Here is a 24,076-nt window from a genome sequence, read left to right on the forward strand (position 1 = left end):
CACAACCTCACCACATGCCTCTCTGGCAGAATCAATCAATGTTTTCTTCAGAGTTTGCCACTGAATCTCCAAGGTTTGATTCCTGTTCTCAAACTCTTTCATTTTCTTTTCAATAATCTTTGTGTATTTTAGTCTACAGTTCACATCTGAGAGCTGCTCAACTTTTATTCGCTTTAAAACTTTCTTACATGTGATTCTTTTCAATGTGAAATTCAATTTTATCCTGCTCAAGACTAAATAGTGATCACTTCCAATTTCAAATCCTCTGTACACTCTGGTGTCCTGCACCAGGGAGAAAACATCACTATCAACAATAACACAGTCAATCAGACTTTTCTTATTCCTTGCCTCTTTTCTCCATGTGAATTTGATTACATTTTTATGATGGAACATGGTGTTAGTAATAACCAGTCCATGTCCTGAGCAGAAATCCAACAGATATTTGCCATTATTATTAGCTTTGCTCTTTTCTCCAAATTTTCCCAAAATATTTTTGTATGTCTCACAATCATTTCCTACTCTACTATTTAGATCCCCAACAAGGACCAAGTTTTCCTTTTTCATTGTGTCAGTTGCTTTTTCTAAAGTCTCAAAAAATTCCTCCACTTCTACCTTAGTAGAACCTTCTGTGGGACCAAACCATAGGCACAAATAAGTCTCATTGTCCAGTTCCCCATTCTCATATTTGGCCACATTACTCTACTTGAGACTGACTGCCATTCAAGAAGATTAGCCTCGTATTTTGTGTTGAATACTATGGCTACTCCTTCTTTTCCTTGATTGTCATTGCCTCAATATAACATTTTGTATTTATTGCTCAGAAAGATCTCACCAGTTTTGGTCTTTTTTGTTTCAGTCACCCTTATTATGTCGATCTGGTACTTATCTAATCCCTCAGCTAGCTCCATTTCTTTGCCATTCAGGCTTCTTATGTTGATAGTACCGATCTTTAACTCTGGTGATGTTGAGTTGGGGTTTGTTTTCAGATTTGTTCCAGTAGCTGACTTTTCGCTGTTCGCCCTGGTTCCCTGGCGAAAACAACGGGGGCCTTGTTTAACCGGGCGACGCCCCAGCCGGCATGAAATTTTGTCATGTTGTACCATCATTTTTTATTTTGGTTTAACCAATAAGAATACAATTTGGTCGGCTAAATCCCAAATTGCCAGCTCATCCTCGTTCGTTCAGTGTCAAAGTAGATACCCAACAGGGTGCACCACGAGAAGGTGAGGATCGGACATTAGGTCAGAAGCCCTGGTTGGTTCTCCACATTCCTTTAAAGGCTATGTGGAGGTCTCCTCTCAGTTATACAGCTTTAACCCTTAAGCACCCCAGAAAAAATCATTAGCACCCATAAGGCTATGTGGGGGTCTCTTCTCAGTTATACAGCTTTGACCCTTAAGCACCCCAGAAAAAATCATTAGTACCCATGATACTAATGCACTATAAGTTTACAACCTTTCTGGGTGGGGAATCCTAAAAAGTATACTTAAAAAAATAAGTAACATCTTATTGACTTTGTTATTGTAGATAGTGATATATATTATGCTGTTTCAAGAAACAAGAGCATACATACAGGGGGATTTGAAATAGAAGATATATATAAAAGTTTTAAAAAAAATTAGCTAAGTTGCTTTCAGCAGTAATCTGTGAATTCAAATATACAAATATTATTCAAGGAAAAAAACAAAAGAATTTGCAAACAGGAACCATATCTTTGAGAGGCATGTAGTCAAGTTGTTTGCAGTGATAGAAAAATCAGAACCTTATGGGGGGGGGTCAAAAAGACAAACCTTCAAAAAAAGAAAAGCATGTTAAAAGCAGATGCTATGTAAAACTACAGAGAAAAATATAAGTAAGTTAAATTGTGTATAAAATTATCTAAAAAAAAATCATAGGACACAAAATGTTCTGAAGGCTATTGAAAAGCTTAGAAATAGAAGAAAGAGTTCTTGAAAGGAATCAAATATTGTAAAGGTTACATAAAAGCGATAGAACCAAACATCTCCTAGATGTTTGGAGTAGTTATTTTGAAGGACTGTTTAAATGAAACAAATAGTGATAGAAAATATTCAAGAGGAATGTAATCAGGTGCACATTCAGTATGAGGTAGAAAAAGATGGGGAAAAGCTGAAATGAGAAAAAAAATGCAGCTACAGTAGATGATTAACCAGGTATGCTGAATCATAGAGGTATAAAGACTTACAATTGCCACAGTGCATAATTCAGAAGGCTTGCATTGATAATGATTGGAGTAGAATGCTCATACTACCTGCCTGTAAAATGAGATCCTCACGTTTTTTTTACCTATCTGTAAAACGATGTGAGATTTACAGATTCTCACATCATTTAACATGTAAGATTTATATTCATGTTTATATTTATAGTCATACTTGAGAAGATGCTAATAAAAATTGTGAACGGGGAAAGTCAGAGAAGAACAGAGGCTCATACCAAATAGAGATTGTCAGGATCAAATTTTTATAATACACATAATGAGAAATCCTGAGAATATAACTGGGAGCTCTAGTTAAGTTTTGTAAATCTGGAAAAGGTGTTGGTTGGTTGGATGTTTTGAATTTACAGCTAAATCAACTAAGAAAAATGTGCCATTAACAGGCATAGTGGCTTCATAGCCTAAGTAACTTCAGCCATAAATCCAAATTAACAACATAATGTTATGTTCATCCCTTTAAGGTAGAATTTGATGATTTTATTTCTTTATTTTTACATCCTACTGATAAATTTAATTTATTCAGAAAGGAATATAGTATGTTATACATTACTTCATCGTGTATTTTGAGAAAGCTGTCATGAATTTACTTTGTTATCACTTGATTAAAAAAAGTGATCTGAGTTCTGTTATATGCCCTTTTTTAATTTTGAAGGCATGCTAATTAGGTAGTCTGAGAGATGTCTTTGTTCCCTTCTCCAGAAAGTTGCATTTTTAACCTTTCACAAAACAGACAACTCTTGGAACCAGTACATTACATTCATAATTGTTGTTAATGTAGTCTGTCTACTGAGCAACTAATTTTATCATATGCCAAATGAGCTGTCCAGCAGCAAGAAGTTGAAACAATAGGTTGGATAAGAATTAAATAGTATATATTTTTAGTTAGCATGCATAAGGGTCAAAGCTGTATAACTGAGAGGAGACCTCCACATAGCCTTGAAAGGAATGCGGAGAACCGACCAGGGCTTTTGACCTAATGTCCAATCCTCACCTTCTCGTGGTGCACCCTGTTGGATATCTACCTTGATACTGAATGAACAAAGATGGGCTGGCAATTTGGGATTTAGCTGACCAAATTGTATTCTTATTGGCTTAAACCAATATACAAAATGATGGTACAACATGACAAAATTTCATGCCAGCTGAGGCATCGCCCGGTTTACATAAGGCCCCCGTTGTTTTCACCATGGAACCAGGGCAAACAGCGAAAAGTCAGCTACTGGAATAAATCCGAAAAAACACCCCAACTCAACATCACAGGAGTTAAAGATCGGTACTATCGACATAAGAAGCCTGAATGGCAAAGAAATGAAGCTAGCTGAGGAATTAGATAAGTACCAGATCGACATAATAGGGTGTTGACTGAAACAAAAAAGACAAAATTGGTGAGATCTTTCTGAGCAATAAATACAAAATGTTATATTCAGGCAAGGAAAAGAAGGAGTAGCCGTAGTATTCAACACAAAATACAAGGCTAATCTTCTTGAATGGCAGTGTTACGTCATTGATTTCTCTATATTTTACCTTGTTCTACCTCTAAATAGCCCACTTTCTAATCTACTGTTGTGCCTTAAAAATATTAATTCAGTACTATTTCCTTTTTGGATATTGTCAAAATTTATTTTTATGCTGTGCCAGCCAATATCCTATAACAGAAGAGACTCTTGTTCAGGGAAATAATTCTAAAGGGATACACACAATTATTAATCTTACGCTAGCGCTGTGCAGATTCAGTTAGCAGTCATGACCTGAATCTCACTTAAGCAATAATAACTAATTCCTTCCTGCCAAAAGGTTCTATTTCATAAGTGGTGGATTGAATTCGTAATCAGGCATAAACTCAGGTATAAGGTACAAAACATGTTTATTGGAAAAGCACAAAACATGTTTATTGGAAAAGCACAAAACATTTGCATTTAAGAAAATTCAAATACTGAATAGAACAAAACTCACTCTGAGTTAAGGTTCATACTAAATCACAACAATGAATTTGAGTAAGCTAAATCCATCAATTACGAAAATATAAGATTAAGTGTAAACATAACACTACTAGGATATAATTCCTTTCACAAGTTATTCACAGAACACACATTGAACACTTTCATTAATACTCTATCAATAATCATCTTAATTCTAAATTTCATTAGTCAAGCCTAGCCATTCTCAATCAAAATACTACCTATCAACAATTCTTCTTTGTTCCATGTGGTCTTAACTAATTCAATCAAATTCTCACTTAAAAGTTCTCTATTAGTGTCCTTAGTTTACAGTATACACAAATTTCTTATTCTTCTAAGCAATTTTTTAACATAGAATGAAATTCTTTACATTACCGGATCATTTCAGATTTTATGCCGCCATCTCATGTAGATCTAGATTACCTTACTGTATAGTTATCGGCTATCTCTGCACCTCCGATGCACTACGCTTTTCTTTGAATCACTTTCGGACTGTGGCGTGCTTTCTACCACTCAGCAGGAAATTTCCTCCATTCTCTTTGATGGGACTTTATTCGAAGGCTCGATTCTGCATAGGCCGTCGTAACACAATCAGCTTCGCTTGGAAATCCTCAAGCATTCTCAGAAATAGGCCTCGTCGTTCAACATCACTGTAGTCGACCCACCGCTCTCTCACGAATCACCCGACAAACCTCCTAAAACTGGAATCCAGTAACCGAAGAAGAAAAAACTCTGTAATATGGCGCACATCATCTTTTATTCACCCTTTTGGGCACCCTCTATTCGATGTGTTTTATACCCACAAATCCCCCATCGTTCGTGGGTATAAAACACCTTGGGTGATCCTGCACTCTCCCTAATCTGTTAGGTTACCATATTCCAGGTCATCGTTCTGACGTCATCTTCCATGTAGGTACAGCCTCCATCGCTACGATTGACTCGTATAGATTATACACAATTATTCCGGATTACTACTTATTATCTTTTTGGAAATTTCGTAATGGAGTAGACAGCTTAATGGAATTTACAAATAACTTCATAATTCCCTTACATAATTCTTACTATTTTGACACAAAATTCTCTGCTTCCCATTTCAGTTATACAGGAATAAATTTCAATATATGGCACATATGAACTACACATTATCACATAACATAAAGAAATTTTTCATAATTATTAGCTGATGTGCAGGTATCTCCTTAATTACTAATATTAACATGTTAATTCCTGAATCAAGAATTTACGTGTAAAGTTCCCCATTCAGGATCTAACAGAAAGCAGTCTCGAGTAGAGTGATGAGGGCAAATATCAGAATGGGGAATTGGACAATGAGACTTATTTGTGCCTATGGTCCCACAGAAGGTTCTACCAAGGTAGAAGTGGAAAAATATTTTGATGCTTTAGAGAAAGCAACTGACACAATGAAAAAGGAAAAGTTGGTTCTTGTTGGGGATCTAAATAGCAGAGTAGGAAATGATTGTCAGACATACAAAAATATTTTGGGAAAATTTGGAGAAAAGAGCAAAGCTAATAATAATGGCAAATACCTGTTGGATTTCTGCTCAGGACATGTACTGGTTATTACTAACGCCATGTTCCAACATAAAAATGTATACAAATTCACATGGAGAAAAGAGGCAAGGAATAAGAAAAGTCTGATTGACTGTGTTATTGTTGATAGTGATGTTTTCTCCCTGGTGCAGGACACCAGAGTGTACAGAGGATTTGAAATTGGAAGTGATCACTATTTAGTCTTGAGCAGGATAAAATTGAATTGCATATTGAAAAGAATAACATGTAAGAAAGTTTTAAAGCGAATAAAAGTTGAGCAGCTCTCAGATGTGAACTGCAGACTAGAATACACAAAGCTTATTGAAGAAAAAATTAAAGAGTTTGAGAACAGGAACTAAACATTGGAGATTCAGTGGCAAACTTTGAAGAAAACCCTGATTGATTCAGCCAGAGAGGCATGTGGTGAGGTTGTCTTGCAAAGATAGAAAAATCTGAATTCCATGGTGGACACAGGAAGTTAAAGAGGCAGTGAAGGAAAAGAAGAAAGCATATCAAAAGTTCCTGGCAAACAAGTCAGCTTGTGCTCTTAAAGAATACAAAGACAAATGTAAGAAAGCTAAACAGTGTGTAAAACTAGCTAAACAAACGTCATGGGAGGACTTTGGCAAGAACATAGAAAATAAATTAAAAGAAGGTGGCAAAATATTCTGGAGGAGCTTGGGAATGGAGGAAAGAGTGCTGTAAAAGGGGTTAGAGAAGATAAAGGTGACATGAAAACTGGAGAAAAAGATATCCTTGAAGTATGGAGTAATTACTTCAAAAAATTGCTAAATGAAACAAGCATTGATGACAGCACAGTGGTAAAAAACACTGACCAGGCATGCAGTCAGGAATACATATCCATACTTGAAGTAGAAAAAGCCATCAAAAGCTTGAAATGTCGAAAGGCAGCAGGAATAGATGATATTTGACCAGAAATACTGAAGTATGCTGGTATAAAAGTCTTACAGTGGCTGCACTGCATAGTTCAAAAGGCCTGGACAGAGGGAATAATTCCCGATGATTGGAGTAGAGCTCTCATAGTACCCATATATAAAAAGGGAAATAAAACTGAATGTGAGAATTACAGAGGTATTTCCATATTGAGTGTTCCCGGTAAGATTTATGCTAGTATACTTGAGAAACGGTTGAGAAGAATTGTGGAAGAAAAGCTTGGTGAAGAACAAGCTAGATTCAGGCCAAATAGAGGCTGTCAGGATCAGATCTTCACTTTACGACAAATAGTTGAGAAATCATGGGAATATAACAGATCTGTATTTAAGTGTTTTTCGATTTGGAAAAGGCATATGACAAGCTGTCAAGAGAGAAACTATTCAATACGCTACAGTTGTATGGTGTCAATGGGGCATTATATCAAGCAATACTTAGTCTTTATTTGAGTTGTAAGTCGGCAGTTAGAATTGAAGGAAGTACAGGAAGATGGTTTAATGTTAAATCTGGTGTGAGACAAGGATGTTCATTATCTATATGGATCACATTATGAAGGAAAGTGGTATTAAACATGATATCAAAATTGGAGATGTAATGTCAGCTCTTTGCTTTATGCGGACGATGTTATACTTATCAATAAATCCACTACGAGTCTACAAGATTCCTTGACTAAATTGAATAACAGTAAAAAGACAAAGACAATGAAAATAGGCAGAATCATTGGAAATGTCATCTGTGTTTTGAATGGAGAACCTGTGTAACAAGTAAAACATTTCACCTACTTAAGCACGATTTTTAGTGAACATGGTAAATTAAATATGGAAATAGACAACAGAATCAACGAAGCTGGTAGGGTAGGAAGTCAACTGAATAAATTTATATGGAATAAGAGAGAAATTAGTCAGAACACTAAATTAGCGGTATACAAGATAGTGTTCAAACCAGTTTTAATTTATGGATCTTAGAGATGGGTCAGAAGTAAAACACTTGACCAAAGACTAGAGACCGTAGATATGAGAGTCCTGAGAAAGATTAGAGGCGTGAACACATGGCATCAATGGTAATATCATATTAAAAAGGAGGATATTAGGAAAGAACTTGACATTGTTAGCATCCAGGAATGCGTTAGCAGAGCTAACCTCAGATGGTATGGTCACTTAAACAGAATGGTCAAGGAAAGATTAGCAAAACAAGTGTTCTCTGCCAGGTTGGCAGGAAAACGACCCAGAGGAAGACCAAGATATAGGTGGATTGATACAGTACAAAGCGCCTTAGACAATCGAAATATAAGATCTGATAATTTTGGAGTCTTGATAAGTAACAGACTGATTTGGAGGAAAATTGTAGATAGGAAGTTAGTAATGATGTAAATTTTTATGTAGTACTATCATATCCTGTACACCCCTTGAGGATACATGTCAGGAAATTGATGATGATGATATTTTCAGTTAATAGATAATACTAAGAGATATATAAACTGGACAGATGATTTATCATTCTCAATATCATTTAGTGTTTTTGGTGCTGAGTAATATTTTAATAATAACTTCCTCTTATAGACTGGAAAGAGGCAAGATACTGTTAAAGAGCATAAAGACACCATTTATGACTTACAGTATAACAAAGATCAGACAATGTTCATTACTGCTTCAAAAGATCACACAGCAAGGGTGAGTATTATGTTTATTTCATATCATTGATTTTTATTTTGATTTCTGGTAAAACTGGAATTGGTAAAATTTCAAAATTAAGTCAACATTGACGATGAGGTGAAAGAGTAGTTGTAGAATTCCAAGTTTATGAGGATATCAACTGGAAGGTTGGTGGTATTAGAGCTCTAGCATCAATGAAAAAATTTTTCAGGGAGCATTTACAAATGCAAAACATACGCTAAGTTATTTAATCTGTATCCTTCCCCCCCACTCCCCAACACAGTTCCACTATTCATTTAATAACAGGTACGCTTTGTTTTATGAAGTTTTCCCTTCCCTCATGTGTTAATCTCAGTGGCATATCATTGTCAAGTAATAAAACCTCATTAATCTAAATATCACACTTTTCTCACAATGACAAGATGGTAAATCTGAATAAGTTATCATTCTCAATATCATTTTGAGAGGAGGGTGACAACAATATGTGAAAGGACAAAACAGTATGATTTTGTGTAGAAGGACAACTTACCTAAATAGCTTGAATTCCATTCGTCTCTAGAAAACAAGAAACCAGATTATCTAACCTTACCTCACCCATAGTACTAAAAGTACAATGAATTTACAACCTATCATAGTGGGATTCACATAAATAAATAATAAGAGAATGAATTGGGGCTCCTGATCCAGAATTAATTCTCATCTTCTTTTGTGCACTTACAGTAGATTGCCATTGACTCATATGACTCAAGTTACTGAAAATTACTCTTAAAACATGTCTATTCTGTGTGTTTTAGGGCATATAATTTAAAAATTGGAAAATCCTCTTTATTTATAAGTATGCCAAAACCTCTTGGCTAAGTACAGTGATACCTCGGCTAATGAGTGACCCTGCTAACGAATTTTTCGGCTAACGAAGATTTTTTTCGCTGTTGTTCGGACTCGGCTAACGAATATGAATTCGGATAACGAATGTTTTAGTGGATGTGCATGCTAACATAAAGCAGCAAACATGAACGGTCGGGCCATTCCAGGAGGGAGCTTAGCTTTTCCATCTGTATGTGTGTGACAAAGAAATGAGTTGACCACATAACATAGGGGAGACCCACCAACCCGACTGGGTAGTTTGCGTTCGAGACAGCGAGAAGTGAGACGCCTCATACCAGTGTCAGTACGGTGCATGCTCCGTGTGACTGTGAATGCGAGAGGTAAGTATGATAGCATTTATTCTTTATTTGGCTAAATTCTACTATGGGGGATTGATTTATAATTAGTAAATTCTATTCTTATCTAATTAAATAAATAATATGCTATAAAAGAAATATGTCATATTTCTTTTATATTTTTCAGAAAAAAATTTTAAAAGTGAAAAAATTTTTCTTGACAATGGGTCCAAAAAAAGTAAGCGACAAACCCAAGGGAAGCAGAAAGTTGCTCACAATTGAGCAAAAGAAAAAAAGAAGGAATTTCAGCATATGAAAGAGGAGTCAGAATTGTGGATTTAGCAGTCCATTCTGGACTGCTAAATCCATTATCATCATCATCAATATCTACAATTTTGAAGGAGGAGGAGGAGATTAAGGCAGCTTCAGTTGCAGCTGGTGTGAAGACCTTGGCCTCTCAATCCCAAAGAAGTTCTGTGAATGAAGAAATGGAAAAGCTTCTGATGATCTGGATAAATGAGCGTCAAATGGCTGGTGACACTATGACTCAAGAGATGATCTTCAGCAAAGCCAGAATGATTTATAAAAATTTGATGAAAAATGTGGCACGACACAGTACTGTTATATTCGTGTGGCATTTATTTAATTTTATAATTTATTGTGTTCTCCTTCTATATCACTTATCTTATTCACAGTTAAATCTGTCCACACAATTTGGCTGATCCTTAGAATGATTACGTATATTAAATAAATTGACAAAGGATTGACTTCTGAATAGAGTCTGATCCTCAGCAATAACGGTCTGGAGTTACCTCCTATTCATGTTCTGGCAATATTTATTTGATCAAGCTGCGCCAGCCAGATCCCTAGGTCAGAAATTCCTTTCCACCAAGAAGTAACCCTCAGAAAACATACTAAGTAAATCAATCTATTAATTACTCCTCATATCAATTTTTTATCTATCTCTCTTAAAACACTTTAGATTGTAGTCATGGTCTCTGTCATATATTTCTCTCTCGCTCAGATTCAAATATTAGCAAGCGGTACATTGGATTCAAATCAAGGCACAAAGCAGGTTAAGATAATCGAGATACATTTTCCAATTCTGACACACTCACTGCCTCGGCTGTGCCTATCAATCCAGTCCATAAATATTATGAAAAGGAGGGATGACAGAACACACCCTTGGCGGAGGCCAACGGAGACTGTGAAAGGTTCAGACTTTTGTGCTGTTTACCCTGACACAAAACTCTCGGCATTCGTACAGGAACTTGATGGCAGCTAATAGTTGACCATCCACTCCATACTCCTGTACTACTTGCCAAAGCTTATCCCGAGGAACCCAGTCATATGCCATGTGGTAATGTAAAATCCTTTATAATTCCTTTGTTAAGAAAGAACGGAATAATGTGTTATGGAAGAAACGAGATGTTAGGTTATATAACTCTAAACTTTTAGGAAGGACTATAGTGAGATTTAGATACCAGTGTTTAGAATCTAATGGCTGTTTCCTTAGTATTTGTGTGAATAAGTAGTAGTAGCTAATTTGCTATAAGTAATGATCTATAGAATTATTGATGTGAATGTTTTAAGAATATGTGTAAGATAAGTAAAGATATTTAAAGGATGCTAGTTAGAATTTTGTGTAGTGAAATGAGCCTATTCTTAGATGTGATATGTGAATTACAGTTGTTATGTCTAAACTTATAACTTGGGATAACTCTATTCCTATTGAGTGTTTTTTATTATAAATCTGTATTCTTTAGAATCTAATAAATGTAGCTTGATTATCTTAACCTGTTTTGTGCCTTGATTTGAATCCAATGTAAGCCAATTTATTGGAAAATGGGACGTAGAGTATCTAGCTCTATGTCCCATTTTCCTAGCAAGCTCAATATTGCAGGAGCTTGGCCGTTCGGCAGTATTGAAGCAGGAGTTGGCTGTCTTCAATACAGTCTATGTCCCCTTCCTCACCTATGATCACGAGTGTTGGGTAATGACCGAAAGAATGTGGACACGAATCCAAGCAGCTGAAATGAGGTTCCTTCGAGTGGTTGCGGGGCTGACAAAACTCGACAGAGTCAGAAGCTCTGCAATTCGGGAAACCCTCAATACTCCACCGCTGCTTCTCCGTGTTGAGAGATCACAGTTACGTTGGTACGGGCACCTGGTCAGAATGCCACAAGAGAGGCTCCCTCAGCAGGCCCTCTTTGCCAAGCCAGAAGGTGGGAGGCCATGTGGAAGGCCAAGGACTCGCTGGATAGATTACATCCAAAACCTTTTGTGGACACGTTTGGGAATCCCACCAGAACACCTGAGCTTGGTGGCAGAGGATCGTGACCATTGGAAGTTCCTCTTCCAGCTGTTGCCCCCACAACCCAATTAGGAAGAGTGGGCCTTGAAGATGTATGTATGTATTACGTTACCACATTCCTGTAACTTGTTCCGTCTATCCTTTCTTTTTAATTTCCCTCCGAATGTTCGATCTCGTCCTTAGTGACTAACTCATAGGTTTGGCTTGGCCTTCATTGTTCTGTCCTTTCATCGCATTCTCGACTGGAAACAGCATGGATTAAATCGATCCACATGGACATATGGGGCGGCCAGTTTCTTCAGGCTTACTCGGAAGGGTGCCTAATATTTCTTCGGCTATTCTTTCCGCCCGACATCGCGAACCGACAGCAGAGAATAGCTGCCCGCTATCGACTAGATCTCGAACTGGAACTCTTCCCGACTTCACCAGAAATTCTCCAGCCACTCCAGATGAAAAAACCTAAAAAGCTCTGAAGGGGGGGGTGAGACAAACTCGTTTTATACTTCGTATCTCTAGCACCCTCTTTCACCTAAAACTTTCATTTTTTTGTACCTGGCTCCTATTTCATTCCTATCTTCCTGGAAAACTCCGTACGATTGCTGCGTCTTCCCAGAAAAACACTGTGCGCATGCCGTTCCCACATAAGTAAAGTGCCGTCGGCTACACAATTTATCCGAAGTTGTCGTTAATGGACTTTGATCCTTCGTTATTATGCTCTAACATATATCTTATAGAGAAACTTCTTACATTATAATCTTTTACAAATAAATGACATCTTTCACCTTTAATTAATATTACAAAATTTGTATTAGTATAATTCTTTAAACAAAATTGGTATCTTCACTTATTTACAAGCATTTCCCCTTTTAGTTTTTTTTTCTTTTTTTTTTTCTTGTTAAATTCTGAATGAGATATTTCTTAGTAAAATTATTTTCATTCAAAATTCAATGGTACAGCAGAGGTAGAGGAAGAATTCAAAGGAAGCAGAGGATGGTTTGAGAAGGTCAGGGATCCATAGTGTAATTAGACATGGAGAAGGAGCCAGTGCAAATAAAGAGGAGGCTAAGAAGAGAATTTCAGGAGTGGATCATCATTCATGGATGAACAAGTGTTTAATTGTGACGAAACTGGGTTGTCCTGGAAGCAAATGCCCAAAAGAACTTTCATCACAAAGCTGAAATGAACAGACTTTTGTGCCTTGGTTGAAGACAATGTCAAAATCACTTTAAAAACATCCTGAAAAAAAGAGAAGTTAAATCAACTTTGGACAGATTTTTGACTTCTTTAGAAAGATTCAGAGGCCAGCTACTGAAGAAGAGTAGACTTACCTTGAATAAACTTTGAAAATTTGGAAGAAGAATAGTAAAAACGTTGTGTACATATTTTTAGTTTAATAAACTGTATATAATAGTTTAAAGATTGTCAGTTTTTCATTCTACTTTCCATTCTCCATCTAATTGGGTAGCTGTTCATCTCAGCCTTTGGCAAGATTTTTCCCTTTTATAGTGTGCTTTTTACTATTTTATGAAACTTATCTTTAAATATTGAAAGTTTATTTTTCACTAGGTTAGACTGTAATAAATTTAGTTTAATCCTTTATACCAGTGAGAGCAAATAAAGCTTGCGCCTGAAAATATCTTCAGGACTGAATATAGTGTCGTACTATCTTACCTGGGTAAGTAGTGCAACATCAGGGCAACTCGTAGCAAAGGTGGAGCAAGCTACTAACACTCCTATCCCAGTATCTCCCATAATGCAAAACACATCTCCTTGTGGATATGTATACTGTTATGCATTAAGGGATTGGCCACTTTGCTGCTTGAGAAAGTTCTCATAACAACTCAGTAAACTCCTTCAGTCTTTTCATGAATTTTCTCTGCTATCCAATCAATGTTCAGATAAATTAAGTCATCCATAATTGTTATGCATTTAGTACCTATCAGAGTAATTAGGCAATGCATTCTATCATCCCCAGCAGCTGAACTATCAGGTCTATAGCAATGCCCTACCATATATTTCATTCCATTAGTCTCCACTTCATACCAGATAACCTCAAATTCAGTGCTACATAGGACATCATTACTGCTTTCATGAGTTTCTACCCAAACTGGACTTAAATCATCTGATACCATAGTAGTATCTCCCTTCCTTCCTATCTCTTGAAAATCTTGTTTTGTCAGATGTCATTTCCTTCCAGGAGGTTGACTACCACGAGCTTCCACCATGTATGGTTTCGTGCATCCCTTTTACATTCTTCATAGGACAAAAAAACGGTCCAGTCCGTAATATTTCCTATCCAATCTGTTCTTTGTCTTCCTCTTCTTCTTTTTTCTTGTATCATTCCTTCTAGAATTGTTTTTTGTAGGGAGTCATACCTTAGTATGTGACCAGGTAGGTGGTTTTCCTTTTTTTAATGGTTTTCAACAGAGACCTATCTTCTCCAATCATCTCTAATATTTCTAAATTAGTTTTTTTTTTTTGGCAGTTCATGCGACTCTAAGAATTCTTCTGAGGATCCACATCTCAAAGGCTTTTAGTTTATTTTCACAGTATTTTGATATTGTGAAACCAGTTTTCTGCTCCACGCAGCAGTGGTGATCATACGTAGCATTCGGACAGCCTAATTCTTGTTTTTGTGTGAATTTCCCTTGAGGTCAAAATGTTTTTCATGCTAATGAAGGTTGATCTAGCAATTTCTATTCTTCTTAATATTTCCTTATCGCACATTCCAATCTCTGTAATTAGTTACCCAAATATACATAATTTTCTACTTGATCTAAGGTATTTCCTTTGATCTTAATATTTATATCAGGTATTTTCCCTTTGTCTCTTGTTACCAGCATGGTTTCATTGTTTTTTTTTTTTTTGAAGTTGAAATTAAGTCCATATTTTTCACTTAGTTTCAGCGTCTCTTTAGTAGGTTTTGAAACTCTTTTTTATTTTCAGCTAGCAGTTCTGTATCGTCTGCATATCTTAAGTTATGTATATTTCTGTCTCCTATGCTGACTCCTTTAAATTCTTCTAATTGCTGGAAGATATTTTCAGTATAGAGATTAAACAATATAGGATAAAGAACACAGCCTTGTCTGACACCCTTCTTTACTTTACCCTTCTTTGGAAATTCCTGTGAGGTTTCTCCTGATATTTTTATTGAGACAGTTTGCTCCCAATATAAATTTATCAGTAATCTGGTATCTTTATCATCTACTCCTAATTTTCTGATGCATTCGATTAGTTGTTCATGTATATTGTCAAAGACCTTTGTGTAGTCAATAAAACATAAGTAGACTTCTTTCTGCTTCTCCAGATATCTTTCTATAATAGTTCTAATGCTGAAGAGTCCTTCTCTAGTTCCTTTATTTTCCTGAAAACCAGATTGTGTTTCATTAATTTCCAATTTGATTTTATGTTTATTTCTTTCTAGGATGATATATAACATTTGATTGTCATCGATTTTTTAGGTATTGGTAGAAATGTCGAGTGCTTAAAATCTTTTGGCAGGTGTCCAGTTTCGTATATTTTGTTACATGTGTCAGTCAGCGATCTTATAGCCTTATCATTTAAAGCCTTTAGATATTCTGCCATAATTCCATCCATTCCTGAAGCTGTTCCTGGTTTTAGTTTCCTAATGGCATTTGTTACTTCCCAGGTAAGAATAGTAGGCCCCTCCTCTAAATCTTCTTGCAATGGCTTATCTATTTTATCATCACTGTACAGCTCCTTTGAATACTCAACCCATCTATCCCTTATTTTGTCTTTCTCCATTGGATGTTTGCACTGGTATCTTCAATGCAATGAGAACCTACCTTTTTGCAAGATTTGCTAGTTAGCTCTCTAACTTTTTCATGGAGTTCTCTGGCTTGTGCTTTTTGTCCAAAAGTTCAATTTCCTTGCATTTATTGTTGAGCCATAGTTCTTTTGCAATCCTACATTCTTTCCTGATCTCCTTGTTTAAGTTCTTGTATTCAGGATGATTTTTGTTTCTTTCTTTCCTCTATCATTTTCAGTATCTTGTCATTCATCCAGGGTTTACTCATCTTCTTCTCAAATTTGGGAATTGTTTGTTTTACTGCCTTTTTTTATGCCCTCTTTAAATTTCTGCCATCTATCCTCAATCTCATCTTTAGGGTAAGGATACTTGGTGGAATCAGGGACGTTAACAGCAGTGGATTGTGCCAGTTCCTTTAAAAATTTATCTTGCATTTCTTGATTTTTAAGGAGCCGAGATCATATTTTTCTATGTTTATAGGTTTCATTGTTTTCTTTAATTTTATTGCTGCTGTAATGACCACAGGGTTGTGGTCTGATCCAATATCATCCCCGGGTATGTTTTGACTTGTAAGATATTATTCCGGAATCTTTTTTTAATAATTTTAATCATATATAGTCAATCTGGTTCCTACAGTTGTGTCTGGGACTTTTCCATGTGTAAAGTTTTCTAGGAAGCTGGCTAAATAAAGTATTTGTTATTACCAGATTGTTTTCTTCACAGAACTTCTTGAAAATACTATACTTTTTATACTTGATTCCATTTACTGCATCTGATTCTGAGAACCAGGTTACTCTGATGCTAAAATCTTAGTCTACAATGTATTTTAAGCAACAAACCCAATGCCTTTATTCATGATGCTCCTAGCATTTGTGTATAGAAATAAGTTATTCTTGGTTTTTTCATATACTTAAACCTGTAGTCTGCTTGAAATCCTTGCACAGCTTTCTCTTTTCCATCCCCCAAACACTCAAAGTCCAAACACAAAACATACTGGTCTATCCCTTTATTGGATTTACAACTGTGCTCACTGACATTTATGTCATTATGAAGTTTACATATTTGCCTGAACTCATATTCCTGCATATTCTTACTATTCCTCCCATGATTACTGGTTTCCCTTACTCTTTGAATTAGGTCTTACCTCAATAAATAATTTCTTTAGACTCTTGATACAAATCCATTCAAGGGCAGGCCATCCCTCTTATACAAGTCTTTTCTACTATCATACTTCATTTCCAAAATATTGCACCAATTTCTTCTACATAACCTGCATATTGAATGATTTGCTATCACCGCCCTCCTTTTTAACTCGGTATCATTGCACCTAGTAATAAACTAAAAATTTTAACTTGCTGACTTTTTTCACTCTTCTCTCTTGCTTCTTTTAGCAATCGTTTCTTCTCTCATACTGTATTTATCAGTACTTATATCCTTTGTTCCAGCACGTCATCTCTTTTCTTTTCTTGGCTGTATTCATTACATCCTTGATTTTTATTCCCTGGAAAGCTGTTTATCATCTTTCCGGGGAATAAAAATCTTATTATTTCCAAGTATTTCAGTGTGAAAATAGCAGATCACAAACTTGCTTCAGTTGTCTTTCTCAAAAAATAGCATGACTATTCTTAGCACCTGTAAATAATGATTTTTTTTAAAATAGCATTACATTATTATTTATGTTTTAATATGTCGGATGTCATCTCTAGGTCTGCACCATGAAGGTAAAATCCATTGTTGTATGCTGTCATTTGAATTTGTCTTATTTCACTGAGGACTGTTATTTTCAGACAAAAATATGTAGTGTATTTTTAAGGTAGTTATTACCATTAAGCATATTCTTGTGCTTATTTGTATCTGGTTATTCATTTTTTTATGTCACAAGTACCATTAAAACTCATCCTTAGTTGTGGACACGAAAACTAAGTTGGAATTACATAAAGATAGGTTATACATAATCAATAGATAACTGTTCTGGAGGAGAGCCTAATTTCATTTAACTGGAAAGGGTTTTTAACTTTTAACATCTGCATGGAGAATGAATGAGTGCATTCTTCTTTCTGAAATATTTGTCTTAGTTTAATACAAACTAAGTAAATTCTGTTTTGGTTATTTGACCCATGTATACCACAGCAAAGTAACTTTATTAATAAAAATAAATAAATAAATAAAATCTGTGAACATGTCTCAAAATATCATCACTATGGGGCAAAGAACAAACTTATCTTGAATGTGTGGAAGAAAAAATATTAAATTTTAATCCAAAACTCATCTCCTTGACTATGCAATGTTCTCACTATCTACTTCTGTCTATTATAAACCATTTACAGGCTACTGTGTCACTATTCAAATGTGTGCATGCACACACACATACCCTTTCTCAGAAATACAGGATTATTAAATCTTAAATAATTTTATATAAGAATTTGCAACTATCAAAATTAACCTTTAAATTGGGTTCATCCCAAAAATTACCTAAAAATCATTGGCAATTTCTCTCCATATGCTCCAAGTGAAGAAATCAATGGAATTCCTATTCCTTACATAAAGTCTTTCTGCATATTTGCAAAGATTAAGAAAATCCAGCTTACTGCTATCTTCAAACCTATCAACCAAATCCAACAATAGTTACTTAGCATTTACCATGTTCCCTGTTCCTGTTACTTGCCTTATTATGGTCAAGCAGGAAAATCAGTTAAAAGCTATTTGAGAATATTGGGGACATTCAACTTATTAACCTTGAAAAGAGATTGGCTCAACATGAAATTGACATCAGCCATAGGAGCTTTTGGGATAATACCCAACCATTAATATTTATAAATTATAAATTTGAAACATTTATTGCTGAAGTTCTACTCCATTGGCCAAACCTAAATCACAATGATTGCCTTTCTCTTCAAAAAGTTTGGAAAATTGTATTCAAATTAAGGGGATATTAAATCCCACTAAGAAACTCAAAGATTGGAATCAGAGAGTTTCATGCTGAATATAGTAAACTATAAAAGTATATCGGTGGCCACTAGCCTGAGCTAATGCAAGTAATCCTAGTACGTAGTACAATCTCAGGCAACTCATTGCAAAGGTGGGGAAAGTTCTGAACGCTAATCTTGGTATTTTCCATAATGTTAAAACACATTTCCTAGGAAATGTATGCTGTTATTACATTATGGTGGGAGGTCACTACCCAGACCAGTTTCAGCCTCTTTTGAGGCTTCATCAGTGAGTAGCTAGACCAAATAGATACCAAAGGGTATAGCGAAAAGAACTTATATACTCTGCTATACGTGTTGTCAAACAGGTGCAACCATTAAGTTACTTAAATATAAAGAGCCAGTAGGCTTCATTTTGGTGATATAAACATTATTCAAATTAAGGGGATTAAATCCCACATTGTTTTAAAACCGAATAAGAAACTCAAAGATTGGAATCAGAAAGTTTCATGCCGAATATAGTAAACTATAAAAGTATCGGCGGCCACTAGCGTGAACTAATGCAAGTAGTCCTAGTACGTAGTACAATCTCAGGCAACTCATTGCAAAGGTGGGGAAAGTTCTGATTGCTAATCTTGGTATTTTCCATAATGTAAAAACACATTTCCTAGGAAATGTATGCTGTTATTATGGTCAAGCAGGAAAATCAGTTAAAAGCTATTTGAGAATATTGGGGCCATTCAACTTATTAACCTTGAATAGAGATTGGCTCAACATGAAATTGACATCAATTGGAAAATAATAACAATTTTTAAAATAATAAAAGTTAAGAATAACAATTGGAAAATCGTTATTCTTAACTGTTATTTTTTTTATTTTTTTTATGATTCTCAGTAGTGTTTATCCTAGTAATTTGTGATTGCACATGTCAAAAATGATTCCATTGTAATGCATGCATTTCACTGTCTAGTTGTATTCAAGTTTTCAATATTGCTCTTCAGGCCACACTGAATGGTTTTCAAATGTAAAATGAAAGATATGGTATCTTTTGATTCATAAAGTATTTATTTACTGTGATATATGTGTGCATCAGATAACTATGGAAGTCCCAGAGGTGTCTTTATTCAGCAACAGTTTCTATTTTTCTCTGTGAAGGTGTGTTAAAACGATAGACCCATAGTTATATTTCATAAATAAATGGTGGAGATGACACAAACAGGATAGTAAAATTACAAAACTAGCATACTGGGATTTGTTATAAGTTAAAGTAAGTAAGTAGTTTTTTAATGGAAATTCCATCTGTGTAAGATTGGAAACTTTTCTACAGTATGTTAATATTGTGAGTAGGCTAAAGATTAAATAATCATATGAAGCTACTTCATATGAACAGTTTTCTTTGCTCGTGCTTGGTTAAATGAAACAAAAATATACTGTCTTGAAAAGTATAATTCAGTTCTGAATGGGTTATCCATAATCTTTGAGGTCATGACAGTGTGTTTCTGAACCACTTTAATGCAGATTTTTTTAATTTCTTTTAGCTGTTTGATACAACAACTCTGAATCATCTGAAAACATATAAGACAGAACGTCCTGTTAATTCTGCTGCTATTTCTCCAATTAGGAATCATGTAGGTACATGTTATTTTTCTTTACAAAATGAAGTAATGGATGTAGGAATTTTTATAATTTATGAGTTATACAGAGATTTTAAAACATTTCATGTGATCTCATATTGGTTAATTTTTGTTTTCTTTCTGCCATATACATTATTTTGCCAGTAGATACAAAACGTACTTGTCTACATAGTATGAACAAATAACTTGTCTTAACTTAATTTTTACTATGATATGGTAGTTAATCATATCTCAGTGGAGTCTAATATGTTTGCCAATATGCTGACCTGTTTTGTTGGTGTTGTTTAAGTTCCTCCAAGTTTCTGGGAGGAAAACTGCTATTATTTCATATGAGGCTGCCTAACTTGCCTTCAGTTGAAAAACACATAACGTATTTTTTAATAAAAATAAAATAAAATAAAATAATTGAGTTCAGGTCTTTTCAGCCATGGTAGACATATTGTGATGTGCATAACATTCATTGTACACTGCTTGGAAAGATGTCACCACACGGGCAAGGTTCATCATGTCATGTGTTTGCATCTGGTATAAATTGTAGGAATATGATGCTCCCAAGTCAGTGCAACTGTGTCTGGGTGAAATGACTACAGGAAGGAATTGACAGAGCTATGTTATAGAGCGACAAATCACACTACACCCTCTACCAAGCAGATGGATGGGTGTAGGTGTGGGTACCATGGTGAATGTCTCTTACCAGAGGGTGTAACCCCGACTATGAAATTCAGAGATGGCGGTGTTATGAACATCTGGACAATGCTTCATGCTTTGTGGTATTGCTACAGTTGCCTCTTTCTGCAAGATACTGCACTGTGTCATAAGGCTGCTGCTGTAACTGCGTGCTTTGTGGACATGAACGTCGCCATACTTGATTTGCCACAGGGCTCTTCAACCCTGTTCAATATCTGCGGAATGAACTGGAGCATTGGGAGGGATCAAGGGATGTCCACCCCCACAATAGACCAAGACCTCATTACATGCCTACATGAAGAATGGTCCAAAATTCCTATTGATTGCTATCATATGCTTGTGGAAAGTATTCCTGCTTGGATCGCTGCAGTCATTGCAACAAAAGATGGTCCTAGATAATGTGGGTGCTATGGCTGTTTGTTCCTCACATTTTGGTGTCTGTTGACTTCTTTCCAAATAGTGTATGCTTCTCCCTCTCCAAAAGCAAGTATTAAGTCTTCACATTTCTTATTTTTGATAAAGTCTGGGTATTCAATTTAAGCATTTAATTAGAAATTTAAAAACTGCATACATATTGTTAAAAATGCATGAATCATGCATTCTTTTGCATGAGTCAGTCTCCTCTAACCTTTTATTCTCCAATAGGGAGTAGTAGGCTTGGCTCTTTTATCCCAAACTGACTTCTGGAGACTAGTGGGCAGCTGGTCTTCATCCTTCAAGCATTTAATGATAGTGAGCCCAGACTCTCAATAAGAAACAGAGAGAGTACTGCAGTCAACTGCTACCATGTCATGTGATGTTCCCTAATACCGAGTATTATTGGCTATAATAGTGTGAGTTCTGTTGCCAATTTTCATCAGATTCAGGGTTACAAACCTGTTTCCAGGAGTAGAAATGCTACTTGCCTATGCCAGACATTGACTCACTTGGAAACCAGTTGAAAAGTTCCTCTAATCAGTGACTAGAATCGAACTTAGAGCAGTCTTTCTTCAGATGCATTAGCACTATGGATGCAGATGCCATTTCCTTGGGGATATGTAGGCAGCCTACTTGAAGCATATCATTTAAAGAACAAAGTTATTAAATTTTAGTTGCATTTGCCCAACTGAATCAGACATCTTAGACAGCATTTGTATAGTTATCTTTTAAGTAGTTCAAGCTAAGGCAACTCTGATGCCAAGGATTGTATTCTCATAAGATCTCTAGTCAAACTTTCAAAGTTTCTATTTTTCTATTCAGTTATGACATAAGGGTGGATCTTTAATATCCCGTATTTCTGTGTTGTTGTATACATTAATCCTCATGTTTTGTTAACATTATCTTAAAGTTGAATGTGCTGTTTTCAATAAAAATCACAAAAAATCTTTATAAACATTTGTTTCTATTGCCATATTCAGTTTTATTTTTATTTAGGTAGTCCTTGGTGGGGGTCAGGAAGCTATGGATGTGACGACGACATCTGCTAGAGTTGGTAAATTTGATGCACGTTTTTTCCATTTGGTATTTGAGGAAGAATTTGGAAGAGTAAAAGACCATTTTGGTCCTATTAACAGTGTTTCTTTTCATCCTGATGGGAAAAGGTAAGTTCACATTAGACACATAGTTGTGAATGCTATATATGAAAATTGTAAACCTATCTTGTGATTAAGAGTCAGAGCTACATAACTGAGAGACCTCCAATATAATCTTGTGGAGAACCAACTAGGGTTTCTAACTTAATGTTGAGCCCTCACCTTCATGTGGTGCACTCTGTTAGTAGATATGCACAGGATACTGAATGAACAAGGATGGGTCGGCAATTTGGGACCTAGTTGACCAAATTGTAATATGTATTGGCTTAAAGCAGAACAAAGTCAGTGGTACAATATAATGAAATTTCATGCCAGCTGGGACATCAGTTGGTTGGACAAGGATGCCTCTGTTTTTCCTCAGGAAATCAGTGGCAAACAGTGAAGTTAGTCACTGTAACAAACTCAACATCATCAGAATTCGAGATTGGCACCATCACCATATGAAGCATCATTGGAAAAACTTGCAGAACTAGAGAACTGCCATGTAGACAAAATTAGCATTATTGTGACAAAGAAGACTAAAACAGGTGATAGCCTACTGAATAGTAAATATGGGATTATATTTGAGCAGTAATGATCAGGAAAAGGAAGGAGTAGCTTTAGTATTCAACACCAGAGAATTATGTGGACAAATTTCAAAATGGAAAATTTGACAGTGAAACTTATTTGTGGCTCAGTGGTCCAACAGAAGTTTCTCCTGAGGAAGAAGTGGAGGAATTTTTTCAAGTCATCAGAAGAGAGGGAAGCTGTCATACAGAAAACAGAGTAGGAAATAAATCCCAGGCATATATGTTTCAGGAAATGGGAAAGGGGGGGCAAAGCTAATAATAATAATATGTGTTTGCTTGATTTCTGTTCAGGACTCAGACTAGTCATCTCTAACACCATGTTTTGACAAATCCTCATGGAAACAAGATTGGGGGGGGGGGATTCTTGCTGACTTTATTGTTGTTAACAGCAAATATCTATCAACACTGGTTCAGGATAAAAATGAAATTCATATTAAATTCTAGACTCAAGTACACAAATATTATTGAATTAAAAATGAGAGTTCAAAAACAAGAACTGGGACATTAGTGATAAAATCTGGAGAAACAGTGATGATTTAGCTGTGGGAGATGTGAAGTTGTCTGCAAGAACAGAAAAATTAAAAAATTCCATGGTATGGTGAATTGAAGATGTTAAAGAAGCAGTTATAGAAAATAATAGAGCACATTGAAAGTTCCCATCAAGTAAGTTGGCAAATGTCTTAAGAGAATGCAGAGAAAAATTTAAGAGAGATAAGCTGTGTGAAAAGCAGAACAAAATTCATAGGAAGACTTGTAAAATTATAGAAGATAAATATCAGGCAGTGAAGGAAAAGAAGAAAGCATATCAAAAGTTCCTGTCAAATAAGCTTGTGCTCTTAGAGAATATAGACGCAAGAATGCTAAACACTGTGTAAAACTAGCTAAACAAAAGTCATGGGAGGACTGTGGCAAGAATATAGAAAATACATATCAAGGTGGCAAAATATTGTGGAGGTTGTTGAAGCTTAGGAATGGAGGAAAGTGTGCTGTAAAAGGAGTTAGAGATGATAAAAGTGACATGAAAACGGGAGAAAAAGATATCCTTGAAGTATGGAGTAATTACTTTGAGAAATTGCTAAATGAAACAAGCAGTGATAGTA

General features: G+C 35.6%; 1 protein-coding gene across 1 annotated transcript in view; it reads left to right on the top strand.

Annotated features, from left to right (window-relative positions):
• eIF3i (eukaryotic translation initiation factor 3 subunit i) overlaps positions 1-24,076 on the top strand; it is an 82,726-nt gene that overhangs the window by 46,688 nt on the left and 11,962 nt on the right. The window contains exons 6-8 of the mRNA XM_090391249.1: positions 8,253-8,363; positions 20,054-20,143; positions 22,250-22,416. Coding sequence (XP_090247375.1) covers positions 8,253-8,363; positions 20,054-20,143; positions 22,250-22,416 — 368 coding nt within the window. The remainder of the gene's footprint in view (positions 1-8,252; positions 8,364-20,053; positions 20,144-22,249; positions 22,417-24,076) is intronic.

The sequence above is a fragment of the Typopeltis vanoorti genome, chromosome 4, assembly GCF_054136105.1.
Source record: "Typopeltis vanoorti isolate ZY-2024b chromosome 4, IOZ_Tvanoo_1.0, whole genome shotgun sequence".
Taxonomy (NCBI): Eukaryota; Metazoa; Arthropoda; class Arachnida; order Uropygi; family Thelyphonidae; genus Typopeltis; species Typopeltis vanoorti.